Here is a 13,790-nt window from a genome sequence, read left to right on the forward strand (position 1 = left end):
CCCCTGACTTTTAGTAGCTAATCATTGTTAAGCACCCTCTAGGTGCCAGGCCCTGTGGTAGGCCCTTTTCCAACTCTAAAACTTCCTTACAGCCTGGTAGGTGCCTCCTCTAATTATCTCCACTTTACAGATGGACAGACTCGTGTACAAAGATGACAAGTAAATTATCCAGAGTCTCAGGGAGTTCAGGACCCTCTTTCCACTGCACTGTCGCCCGCCTCCCCAGCCCCCCGCATGCTCTCTACTAGGCGCAGACTTACTGTCACTGTTCAGGAACTCATTCACCACTTAATGGACAGTGTTGAGCTCCGACTTTGTGCCAGGGACCATTCTAGGGGTACAGCAGCCAAGAAGATGCTGTCCCTTCCCCCCAAACATGGTCTAGTGCTGGAGACAGGTGTGTCTACAAACAGTAGTGCTACAAGGTGACAGATGCTGTAATAAGAATGTCCAGGAGACTGTGTGTGGACACACAGGGATAAGAGCAGTCAGTATTATAGTCAAGAGACCCAGCACAGTGCCTGTAATAACATACTTCTGACTGAATGAAGTAGGTGACTCCTGGCATGAGGAGTTAGCTGGGGGAAGGAGCAGGGGCTGAAAGGCCGTGGCCATGAGGGAGAACAGGCTATTCTAGGAAACTGCAGGAGGCTCAGTATGGCTTAAGGGTTAGTAGGGATAAGGGGCTAGAGATTGGCATCAGAGAAGGTTAGTGAAGGCCCAGTAGATCCTGAAACGCCCTCCTTCAGACCTTGAGGGGGAGACGAGGCAGCTCGATATCTAGATAGTCACCCTGAGCAGCCAGATAGCTCCTCAAGGTGATGAATGGATCAGTAATGTGGTCTGATTTGCTGGGAGAAATTTTGGCAGTTTGGTTGAAGTAGTCTGTTTGGAAATCTTACCTAAATCAATGAAGAAACCATCAAAGGAATGACTTAGGTGAGAAACACAGCTCATTTTCTTTGGCAGTTTTATTCTTGGTCAAACTTACATGTATGATTCTGCAGCTAAGGCTTAGCACTGCCCTCAGAGAGTTTGTAATCTGTGGTGGGTAGGCCGAGGGAGCAACTTGATCCTCACATTTTACACACATGAGAGCTGAAATTTAGCGAGGCAGAGCCACCAAGGAGGAGGGGACACAGTCAGGCCTGGGTCTCTTGATAACCGGTCTCAAGCTCTTTCCTCCTCTCCTCCTTAAGTGTGTTTTCCTACTTTGCTAGACATTTACATCTCCATCAATTGGGCTTTCAACTGGGGTGGCTGTTTAAGAAAACACTGCTGGGTTCGCTGTAAGAGTTGGGTCAAGAGAGTCTTCATGACATAATTCTCTTCCTAGATGGAGAAGGGACATGCATAGTGGAGAGGCTTCCTGCCCTCCAAGCTCCATGGCTTTCTGCAGACCACAGATGTTATAGTCCTCTGGTGAGCACTGGTATAGCCACAGTCTCTAACTCACATGATGGATTATCAGCTCTTTCCTCTACCCCAGAGTGACTGCTAATGACTGCTAATGAGATAGGCAAGAAAGATATGTTCCTATGGTATAAACTGATGTCGGAGATTCTCCAGGCCGAGGGTCTATGATTTCTGGTTTACTTGGTTGTTCCCAAAGCAGGTCATCTTACAGCTCTAGAAAACACACATGTCTACTAGCAAATTCGTCTCTCCTTCCTATGTCATGCTCTTCTCATGTCTTTCTTGATACCGTGCCCTGGTTTTCCTTCTATCTTTGCATGTAGTCTTAATCTCCTTGTGGCTTCCATCTGCTCTGCCCTTACTTTAAATCTCCTGGATTTATAATCCAGAAGTGTCTCAAAACTCTGCTGATAATCAAGTAAAGCACCTGGAGTTCAGGAAGAATATATTTCTGATTGGGTTTGACCCTTCCATAGAATTGTACAGCAGAAGAACAACCCACATGCCCAGTAGAGATTTGGAGAAGCAATAGATCATTGACACGCTATGTGGCCATTGAAAGAGGTAATTGGGAATACCAGATATCCACATGGAGTGAGAGCTAACAGAAGATGAAAAGAGCTACAATTTGTTTGATTACAGAAATGCTAATATTAATTGGGGCTTCCAGGTAGCACAGTGGTAAAGAATCTGTCTGCCAATGCAGGAGATGCAAGAGACACAGATTCAATCCCTGGGTCAGGCAGATACCGTGGAGAAGGAAATGGCAACCCACTCCAATCCACTCTAGTATTCTTGTCTGGAAAATCCCATGGACAGAGGAGCCTGGTAAGAAACAAAGGAAAGCATGTAGAAAAAGAGAAGGGGGACTAGGAGGGCAGTGAGTCGGGGAGGACCTTGCATTTTTAAATAGGTCAGTTAAAAAAAGGCTTCACTTAGAAAAGGATACTTTTGAACACAGACCTGAGGAGGAGAGGAAGTGAGCCATGGCACTGCCCTTGGGGGAAACCCTTAGGCAGAGGGACCAACCTAAGTCAAGGTTCTGAGGCAGAAACAGTTTGAAGCAAGGAGGCAGGTGGGGCTAAGAGAGAGCAAGAGAGGTGGGAGGTGGTGGGAGATGAGGGCACGGAGGTGGAGGGCTGAGTCCTTTACAGGGACAGTGGCTCTCATGCTGGGGGAGATGGGATGGCCTTAAAGAGTCTGGAGGCCAAGGAACACAATCTGATTACGTTTTCAGTGGATCTTTAGCTCCTGTGCTGAGCATCTGCCGAGGCACGGGGGTGATAAGGGCAGAAGCAGGGACACCTGGACAAGGCCCCTCAGCTGTTAGTGATCAGCCCCTCTCTCCATCTCTGCGGGAGCCAGTTGAACTTGTTAGGGTCCTAAAGTCCTGTCCAGCCCTGGTCGAGAGGGAGTCATGGTTTGGGTGTTTGTATAGCCAGTCTGTCCGAAGGACCACATTCCTGAGTCTCGGGGGAAGAGAACCATGTGTTGTGTTTCTGTGTTTCTCCTGGCAGCGCCTGGGAGTAGTGTTTGAGGCCTTTTTCAGTGAGGGCCTGCTGCCAGTTCAAGCCTCTCCAAGTCTGAGCAGAGGTCAGATCAGATGGTGGACCTTAGGGTCTGCCCGCCCGAAGAGAGCAGTGAACGCGGTGCTCAGTGTCTTTCTAAGGCTGTTCGTAGCAGTAGTAATACTGAATAATTAAAGAACTCCAGGAAGTATTTAGAGTCAAGATAATATTCGTCTTATTTTTAGAGCTGCTTCCCTGTTATCTGGCACAGTGCCTGGTATATAATATAATGCTTAACAACTAGAATGGATTTGTGGAGGAAAAAATTGAGAAAATGGAAACAATGCTAACAGAAAACTTACATGTGCAAGTGCATTTACCACTGCACTTAGCAGGCTACCTACTCTGTGCCCTCAGTGCCACCTTCCTCCTGGTACAGTAGAGGAAGCTTCCGCACTCCTGCTAAGGGCTAGCCCTCCACTGGCCTGCTGGGTCCCATCCCCTCTCGCTGCTCAGGAACTTTGCTTCTGAAGTCGGTGGTCAATCCTCAGGCCTCCTGTCACCTGATCTGTTGGCACCATTCTATATAAGTGATCAGTCCGTGGGTCCTGACACAGTGACTTGGTTGGCTTCTCGGACACCACTCTTTTACTTCAGTCTCCTTTGCTGGATAAGATTCTTCTTGTTTCCCCATCCTTTAACTACTACTGTGCCAGAGGGCTTGGTTCTCACTTCATCTGTTCACATTCACAGTTGAGGTATTGCATATAATTTACTTTTAATAGACTGACATGCCCAAATAATGTTTCCCACCCCAGCCTCTCTGAACTTCAGCATGTATATCCAGTTTGCTACTTGACATTTCCACTTGGAGATCTAATAGATAATCTCAACTGAACTCTTGATTTCCATGTCTCTCTTCAAACTGCTCCTTCCCTGGTCTTTCCTGCGTTAGTTGTTGTTCAGTCACTCAGTTGTGTCCGACTCTTTGCGACCCCATGGACTGCAGCATGCCAGCTTCCCTTTCCTTCACTATCTCCGAGAGTTTACTCAAACTCATGTCCATTGACTTGAGATGCCATCCAACCATCTCATCCTCTGTCACCCTCTTCTCCTCCTGCCCTCAATCTTTCCCAGCATCAGGTTCTTTTCCAGTCAGTCAACTCTTTGCATCAGGTGACCAACGTATGGGAACTTCAACTTCAGCATCAGTCCTTCCAATGAATATTTAGGGTTGATTTCCTTTAGGATTGACTGGTTTGATCTCCTTGCTGTCCTAGGGACTCTCAAGAGTCTTATGCAGCACCACAGTTTGAAAGCATCAGTTCTTCCACACTCAGCCTTCTTTATGGTCCAACTCTCACATCCTCACATGACTACTGGAAAAATCATAGCTTTGACTTGCCAGACCTTTGTCAGCAAAGTAACGTCTCTGCTTTTAAATACGCTGTCTTGGTTTGTCATAGCTTTTCTTCCAAGGAAACTTCCTGCCTTAGAGGAAATCTCTATTATACCTTACTTGAACTAAAACACTTGGAATTTTCTTTGACCACCTTCTTTCTCTTACATCCCACAGACAATCCAGTAGCAATTACTATTATTGATTTTACCTCCAAAATATAACCTACTCTACTGCCTCCTCAAAATCAGCCATTTTCCACCTGAATTACTGCAGTGGCCTCCTAACTGGTTTCCCTGTTTCTGCTCTTGTCCCAGAATCATCTGTTCTCTACCCAGCAGCCTACAATCCACTAGAAAATGAAGTTGTGGGATGTCACTTCTCTGGTCAGAACCATCCAGTCATTTTCAGTCATCTCAGCTCTGCACCATGGCCTCCTTGGCCTTGTGTGATTGGCCCTGCCTGTCCTTGTGACCTCTTCTCTGCCATCTCTCCCTTATTGATTCTGCTGCAGCCACACTAGTTTCTTTGCTGTTCCTCAGACATCGCCAGCTTGCTCCTGAATCTAAGCCTTCAACACATACTGAACTGTCTTTCTGGAATGCTTTTCACCCAGATGCCTGCAAAGGCCGCTTTCTCTCTTCCTTCAGGTCTCTGTTCACATTTCATCTCATCAAAGGGGGCAGGTGAGAGAGCTTCCTCTTACCAGCTCAACTCCTCTGATAAGATAAAATGTGAACAGAGACCTGAAGGAGGAGAGAAAGGAAGCTAGGCAGATATTTATTCAATTTATCTTCTCAAAGAAATTTGAATACTGACTGGGTATTTGAAAATAGATTATGCATTTTCTTTTATGTTTGTAGTTCTGTTTTAGAAAAAGAATCCCAATTTCTATTATCTGTCATGGTGAAGCAGTAAACTGGGGAAAAAAAGAAACTATTTTCAGATGTTGGAAATAGCACAGCTCTGTGATCCTTAGTGAAGAGAAGCAAGAAAGATAAGTCACATGATAGCCCTGTCTTTTTTTTTTTTTAATTAGAGGCACATTTCAATGTGCAGGATGTAGAGAGGGATCCTAGAAGCATAGCAGCAGTCCCAATGAATTGAAGAGACAGAGATTGGAGTTCAGGAAGTTTGAAGTGGTTAGATGTTATATGGCAGGGTTCCAGAGAGAAAGGTACTATGCAGAACCAAAAACCCAAAACCAAACACAAACAAAACTAGTCCAGAAATTTACATAAGTAAATTACATAAGTAAAATCCTTTTGAATGTTCCCTTAATATTAAGTCACGAATGCATAGAGTAAAACTATACAAACAACCACCAGAGAGCTGTAAGGAGAATCATTTCTAAGGCTCAGAAACTGTTCACCCAGAGTGGAGAGATGTTTGAGCTCTGCCCCTTCAGAATTGAGAGCCTTTGTTGATTATTGAGGCCATTTAGTAGTGACCCCAGATGTGTGTCTCTAGTACAGCGATAATCAATCCTATTGTAAAGCTTCTCCAGATCCACTCTGAGAAAGTCTGAAAAGGACCAAACTCATCTGTAAGAATTTAACAACCTGTCAGAAGAAAACAAAATATCTCTTTGAAGACAATAAAATCTAGATGCTAAGCAATATAGCATATGATGTGTCCATCATTCAATCAGAAATTACTAACTCACCAAGATAATAGGAAAAAATGATCCATGTCCGGAGAAAGTTTAGTCAGTAACCCAAAAATGATAGAAATGATGAAATTAGGACTTTATAACAGTTCTTACTATAAATACATACATTATGTTCAAGGATTTAAAGGAAAACACAAACACCACAAAGAAGGAAATAAAAGTTATAAGAGAGAACCAAGTGGAACTTAAAGGGTTGAAAAATACAATATTTGAAATGAAAAATTCATTGGTTGAAGATCAAAATCACAGATGATTCAGAAAAAATGTCAGTGAACTTGCAGCACATAAAGATTAGCAAAAAGTAAAAGAGAAATTTTCTTTTAGTATACACACAATATGTTTGTAAATGAAATTTTATGAAACCTAGGATTTGGCTCAAAATTTTACAGAGTTGGGAGAAGGGAAGTAGGATGAAGCAAAGATTAGCTTTGATTTGCTAATTGTTGAAGATGTGAGATTGGCCCAAAGGGTTTATTATAATCTTCTTTTGATATTTCCAATACTTAAAATTATTTACAATAAAAGTTTGAAAAATATAATCTAGTAAGAAAAAGTAGTTAGAATCTTTCTTTTGTCTCAAATCTAATAGAAAGTAGGTCAATGAAAAATAAGCCTTCCCCTTCATAATACTAAGGATGTAACAGTCTTGAAAACTCAGCTTTGCTTTGATGGGTAGAAGCTGGAAGCTGGGACCTCTGTAGCTAGAGATGCTTCCCTCTTATTGTGATAATGCCCTGATACCCAGGAAGAGAAATATGGAATCAGGAAGAGGTCATGGCCTAGTAGGAGAATCATGGTAACATATGATAGGATACCCACTTAAGGGGGAATATGCTTGCACTTACTAGTCTTATACCTGCTGTCCAGGTGGGGTTATGAGATGAGTGAGTGAATGGTGCTGTAAATCCTTTGTTTTATTCATTAACTCAACATATGAGTTTTTGTTTGTTTTTTTTTAAGAAGACGATGTCTTAATTTGGGTTGCTGTAACAAAGTTGCGCAGACTAAGTGTCTTATGAACAGAAATTTATTTCTCACAGTCCTGGAGGCTGTAAGTCCAAGATTGTGGTGCCAGAATGTTTCAGGTTGCAGATTGCTTGCTGTATCCTCACGTGGAAGAGTTAGGGTAAGAGCATGCTCTGGGGTCTCTTTTAAAGGACACTAATCCTGTTCATGAGGGCTCCACGCTCATGACCTAAGCACCTCCCAGAGGCCCCACTTCTAGTACCATCACATTGGAATTAGGGTCTTAACATAGGAATTTGGAGGGCACGAACATTCAGACCATTGCAAAGTACCTAGTGTTAAAGTGCTTAATTTAGTTAAATTGGAGGTAGGGGCGTTATACTAGGGAGAATGGGGATAGACACGGAGCTGTGGAAGGCCACAGAACTCACTCTACAACAGGCTCTACTGTTCCTTTTCAGCTTGAGTGCCTGCAACTCCACTAAGTGAGCCTTTGGTTGCAGGCTTGCCAGTTGATTAAAAGCTCCTGGGAAGCATGGCATGCTTTCCTGCCTCTGCCCTTTGGGTCAAACCATTCTTCTCCTCATTACCTTGTTCTGATTGAGAGATGCAGCTTGAAGGCCATACTCCCAGTTGGTCTTAGTTTGGGGGTCCATGGGATCTTCAGTGGTTCAGCTCTTGTGGTGCTCTTAGGCCAGAAGGGCTGAACCTGTGGCACTGTGCAGTCATGTGATTAGCACAGGGCAGGTGTTAGGCTGTCTTTTCAAGTATTTCTTCTTCTGTGAATTTGTTGATTGGTAGTATGGACACTTTGACCCTGAATACGTTTTGACTCAATGTTTGTGAACATAAACATGACGAATGCTATGCCTATATTGAATTGTTGTTAAGAAAGGCAATTAGGGGCGGGCGGGGGAGTGGTGGTGGCAAATACTATTAGGACAGTTTAATTAATTGACCAAATCTTGACATTGCATACATTTTTTTGGTTTAGTTTTACTCAAAACATTCTTATCAAGTTCAAATCTTTTTGATGTAAATCTTATAATTTATTGATCAAGTTTTGGTTATATACAATATCACTGGTTGTAACTTTTGTAGTTTTTCATTGTTTCTTACAAAGTCTGATTTTTTTTTTTTAACCAATCAATTCAGTGTTAGAAAAATCTGTAGCACATTTGACCATGTACAGTTTTAGTCATTGTCTGTTTTATTTTATCTTGCTAATTTATACTAGTAATAGTTCTTGGAAGTTAGGGAAAAGGAGATACCCTTTCTTGGCTAGTCATTGAGACACCTCGGAATAATTTCCTTGGCAATTCTAGTGGCAGACCTTGGCAACACAAAATATCACCGCAAAGAGGAATTTCACAGCTTCATTATGTTCATTAACACAAATAATGAGAACATGTTAGTCCCCTAACTTTTTAGATTTTTATATTATTGGTATTTTACTATGTATCAGTATTCGGTGGTAACAAAAAATATCTTTTAAACTATGCAGTCTTATACTTTTTTCCTAAGGCTACTAGTGTTAGTTGCTCAGTCATGTCTGACTCTTTGGGACCCCATGGACTGTAACCCACCAGGCTCCTCTGTCCGTGGAATTCTCCAGGCAAGAATACCGGAATGGGTAGCCATTCCCTTCTCTAGGGGATTGTTCTGACTCAGGGAATGAACCCAGGTCTCCTGCATTGCAGGTGGATTCTTTACCATCTGAGCCACTAGGCTTCTAGTAGACTATATTTATTTATTTATTTTTGTTTATTTTTGTTTTTTTTTAGTAGACTATATTTACATGAGTAAGCCCACATGTTCTCCCCCACCCCCACAGACACTTTATAGTCACTTTCAATACATATATAATAAAAAGTATGGAATGAATTCCCCCCAAACAAGTCCTTTCAAAATTGGGATTTATATTACAGGTCTGTGCATCTTTTATACCAGCACAGACAGAAGTTGACTTTGGTTTCCATGCTGGTCATCTCACCATTTTGTCTGCCAAGAGTGCATTCAAGAGAAGAAGAGCTTCTGAAGTCAGAGTTTAATAAGGTCCTACCTAATATAACTAGAGGAGGAGAGAATAAAAGACAGTGACTTGCTTACCCAGTACCCACTTCATGATGAGCATTTCTGTCCAGGAGAATTGTGTAGTTTTCACTCTGAAGATCTGTTTTGGGTAGTCTGTGAAGGTTTCGTTGGGCAGGGTTTTCACGCCTTCAAAGCGGTCTGATGCGTTCACAACTAACAATCCCAAGAAGATTGTGAAAGAAACTGCATGGGCTACAAATTTCATGAAAGGGCTCCTCAGTGTTCGTCCTAGCTGGAAACAAAATGTGTATAAGACACGTTAATCTGGCAGCTTCAGGCAGGCACAGGGCTCTCTTTAAAAGGCTTTTGCTGAAAGTTGAACCAGAGAATTCCTCATTTTGGACAGAAGCTGCTCACCAAACCCAGACATTTTCTATAGTTTTTACGTGAGAGGCTGTTTGACTGAATTTGTTTTCTACTGATTTTAATTTTTCCTGTTCAGAAAATTCAATGGGAGTGGTAAGAGAAAGGAGTGGAACACACTGATGTAACATCATGTTACAGTCTGACTGCATAGCTACCCCCAACCACATGGATATTAATTTTATGCTTTTTGAACCTAGAAAAAAAAATCTGTTTCAATAGAGTTCAGAATTTTTTTTTTTTAATTACACTTTGAATATGCTCTGTTGCTCTTTGGTCTATTTTCTTGGATTTTAGGTGAGATGATTTATTTTCAGCATTTCTTCTATCCTGGTAAATTTATTTAAAGCCATACAGTTTGCATTAGGTTCTGCTTTAGCTATGTTCTGTACATTTTGACTTGTAGTGTTTTCCTTGATACTCAGTTATGAATATTTTATAATTTCCCTTTTTATTTCATTTTAAGTCAGAGGTTATTTAGATTTTAGACACACAGGACTTTCCCCCCTTGCTTTAAAAAATCCTAATTTTATTGCAGTATGTTCAGATCATAGCCTCTATTATACTACTCTAAAACTTACTGAGATTTTCTTTGTGGTCGAGAATGTGATTAATTTGTGCAGTTCCATGTAAACCTGAAGTGATCCAAAAGATGCCTTGTTAGGGAGCAGGTATTGGTCACATCTTCTTATCCATGGATTGCCATGCAAAGGCCACTTGGATCTCTGAGATGTAACTTGGGGGCTGCATAGGGGGTCTTTGCTGGCTCTCGTGAATGAATCCACTTGGGTCTCTTCCAGGTCACTGCTGTCACCCTCACCTAATCTGACCCCTCAGCCAGGGGTACTAATAAGACAAGAGCAAAGAGTGGTACCTTTTCTGGAACACAGTTCCTTCTCCAGGGCAAATGTTCAGTTATAGTCGGTGACCAGTTAATGTTCATGGTCTGCGTCATTCAGGAGTCCCATAGTGAAATGTCAGCCAGCATATAGAGTATTGGTTCAGCAGAAGATCAACTATAGGGTTTCTCCTGGTGAAACTTCCCTAACTCTGACTATATTTAGCATAACATTTATAAATCAGATAGCTTGATAATGTTTTTCAATATGCTTCAGTGTGATAATCATCCACTTTAACAGTGCTAGTTATTACTGTAACATTCTAATGCTATAGAACCCATCTGTTGAAATTAAAAATGATAGTTTTTTAAAAAAATAATTAAAAAAAACCTGCATTTTAAGTCTGAACATTGGGAATCCCTGCTTGTACTGGAAAGAACTTGTTTGGAATCAGCTGCCTTATCAGATTGTCATATGGCACTAGAATAACTTCAGAAGTAGACAAAGTGGTTTACCTAAAAACCATGTGGCCCACAAATGTCCTACACATGACATTTCTCTGTAAAGTTTAACCTTGTTATTTACAAGGTAGGGACTGTAGATAATTTTTAGCCATAGGTAGATGTACTAAATTCAGGATGCAGAGATTCAAAATAAGGACAAATAAAATACCTCATATTTAGTGGAAAAAAACCGGAATCTAACCATGTTTCATGTTGACTTATGAATGTGACATCAAAAACCTACTTTGAATTTTTCAGCATTTTATCTGACTGAGTTGGCATTTTGGATCCCATTTCCCAACCAACAAGTTGGGATACTTTGCTGTAGACAGGAGACATTCTTACATAGTCACCGCATGGTTTCCTGTCACTGTGTCCTTGCTGGGGTTGTGGAGAGAGGGGAGGGAAGTTGGAGAATGACTGCAGAGTGGGGAGAGGAAGGGTTGAGAGGGCAAGGGATACCAGGTCTGCCTGTCCCAGCAGGGTCCCAGAGATGCCAGACAAAGGTGGAGAAGATGGAGATAGACACAGCTGTTAACAGGGTTGCCAGCCAAGTTTCCCGACTCCTTAATCACTGGGCTCTAAGTAACATCTCCCAGTGACTACCTGGATGAGGACATGGGGACACCGCTCCATCTTCTTATCGAGGCAAGTACCTGACTGCAAGGATCTGCCATGCAGGTGCACCCTTGCTGGCCCTGGGATTCCCCACAGGAGCTGCTTTGAGAAATTTAATGTTCTCTTTGTGCCCTCCTTCCAATAGTTGTCTTCTGGCAGAAAATGCACCTGTCAGAGTTACTGTATTTATTGCAGACCATAAGGAAAATCCCTGATAAGGCCCTTCAGTGTTGTGGAAGGTTACCCTGAACTCAGTCCCACTTGATTTAAGCCACAGGGAGGAAAAGCGAGGTTAGTAATTCATGCATTTTTCCTATTTTTCTTCTGGTCTTGAAAGCATCTTTTTAACCGGTAAACATTGATAAAGGTCAGATGAGATCAAATCATTTCAGTGATTTCCTTTTTCTTTTTTTGGTGACATTTCCTATTTGTCTCAATTTTTTGAAGCAAATTATGCTTGGGAAAAATTTCCTCCTTTCATAAGACCACCAGGTGAACCAAAAGAAAGGAAAAAAGTTAACCAATATATACCTGCTGCTCTTAGTATTGGAGTCATTAAAGGGGTCAGATAACAGTGTTAGGTGTAGAAAGAGATGGAAGGGCTTCAGAAGACCTAGGCCTTGGTGTGCTCTGCTAGAAGAGCACATCTGGTGAGTTTGAAACATGGGCTCAGGCAGCTGCATCATTACTTGGCCCTGATGAGCTGACAACATATCAGGAAACCCAAGCTTGAAGCACCAAGTCTCTGGCTCAGCCCAGACTTTCTGGGTGCTATTCTTTTACTCTGGAAAACAGATGAATATGAGAATAACTGAGTGGTTCTCCTGAATTAGCTCCAAATGAACTTCATTCTCCAGCCCTCAGGGTGGGCACCTGCTTTTACTTGTCGACACCCCTCTGTGTTTAGTGGCACTGGGCTCTTAGCCCACAAGCGGAAGCACTTAATGGGGACCTCGCAGCCACAAGGCCATGAGGTAGGCCATGACTGCAGGAGAGCATGCAGAGAATGTTGCCAGCATCTCTCCTCACTCAGAACCCCCAGTCCTTCTCATCAAGTGCCACCCTCACTCGCTGCCTGCTGCCAGTGGCCACAAGCAAGGGCTTAGCGTACAAGCTGTGCAAAGCTGAATGGAGGCAGACTTTGGATCAAGCATTTTCAAAAAGAAACATACAAGGCTGGAGTGGTTCTCAAATTTTTGAATGACCTTGACTAAGTTTGTGGCAGATTACTCAGAATGTTCCCTCAAAAATTCTTTTTTAAAAATATCTAACCCAGGGCTCAGGAACCTTCTTTCTTTGAAGTGGGGAGTATATGTTCACTCAGTGCACGGTGTCTCTGATCATTGTGTTTTCACATTACTGTATGATTCTAACTCTTTGTCCTGGGGGCTGAAGAGGTGCTGAGTAATAAATAGTGGGTTATAAAAGTAGGGCTTCTAAGGAAAGAAGAGAAATGAGTAGTTAATCACATGGTGATTTTGACTCCTCCCTTCTAGAAAAGCCCTGCTAACTATAAAGCTCTGAATCAGATTCATTCAAAGGTCAGTAGTCAGCAGCTAAGATCTTTAAATCCAGCACTGAAGGCTGTGATGCTGCCGATGTAACTGGGTGATTGGGAATGCTGGGATGTGCATGTGTACACGGACAGTGGCTCAGGCCAGGTCTCTGCAGCAGAGACCCTGGATTTAAATCACAACTCTATAGTTTTTGGCAAGTTTCTTAATCCCTTTGTGTCTCAGGGAATGCACCTGTAAGATGGGGATAAAATAGTACTTATTGCATAGGGTTGATGTAGGGAATGAATTATTTAACATGTGCAGTGCATCACAGCTACTGGCCTATAGGAAATACTCAGTATGTGACACCAGAGAGCCTTAGGCAGTTCTCCTAAGGGGAAACTTAAAGTCAACTGACTCTAAAAAAAAAAAAAGACAAAAAAAATCGACTGACTCTTGAAAAGCTTGTGTGCAAGGATTCACAGAAGGACTATAGCGCTCTTATGTATTTATGCTACGAGCCCTTTTGGGGAACTGTCTATGCACAAGTTGATGCTGGACACTGCAGGTGATGGAGCTAAAACAAGCTGTCAGAGTTGGGTCTTCCCTTCAAAGTGGCTGATTTTCTAGTGGAGACAGAAACAAGCAAAACCCTGGTAGGAAATGGGTGGAGAGACGGGAAGAGAATTTTGCAGGGCTCAGACTTGGCTAAGGATGAGGTGGTCAGCCCTCTGGCACTTGTAAGTCCTCTCCCAGCAGGGTGACATGTGATGGCCCCTCTGTCTGGATTTGAGGGCCACAGCTATTAGAACAGAAGAGCAGAAAATGCTCTATTTCCTGGCACAGATTTCCCCTCTGTGGCAATGCTTTAAACATTGCATAAGGATTTTTATTTAATCGTGTGTCACTCCAGTAT

The 13,790-nt window shown here is 42.4% G+C and overlaps 1 protein-coding gene across 1 annotated transcript in view; it reads right to left on the minus strand.

Moving 5' to 3' along the window:
- The window catches only part of TRPC7 (transient receptor potential cation channel subfamily C member 7), a 140,562-nt gene that overhangs the window by 44,945 nt on the left and 81,827 nt on the right, over positions 1-13,790 (minus strand). The window contains exon 5 of the mRNA XM_061151351.1: positions 9,071-9,287. Coding sequence (XP_061007334.1) covers positions 9,071-9,287 — 217 coding nt within the window. The remainder of the gene's footprint in view (positions 1-9,070; positions 9,288-13,790) is intronic.

Source organism: Dama dama, chromosome 9 (genome assembly GCF_033118175.1).
Source record: "Dama dama isolate Ldn47 chromosome 9, ASM3311817v1, whole genome shotgun sequence".
In the NCBI taxonomy this organism is placed as follows: Eukaryota; Metazoa; Chordata; class Mammalia; order Artiodactyla; family Cervidae; genus Dama; species Dama dama.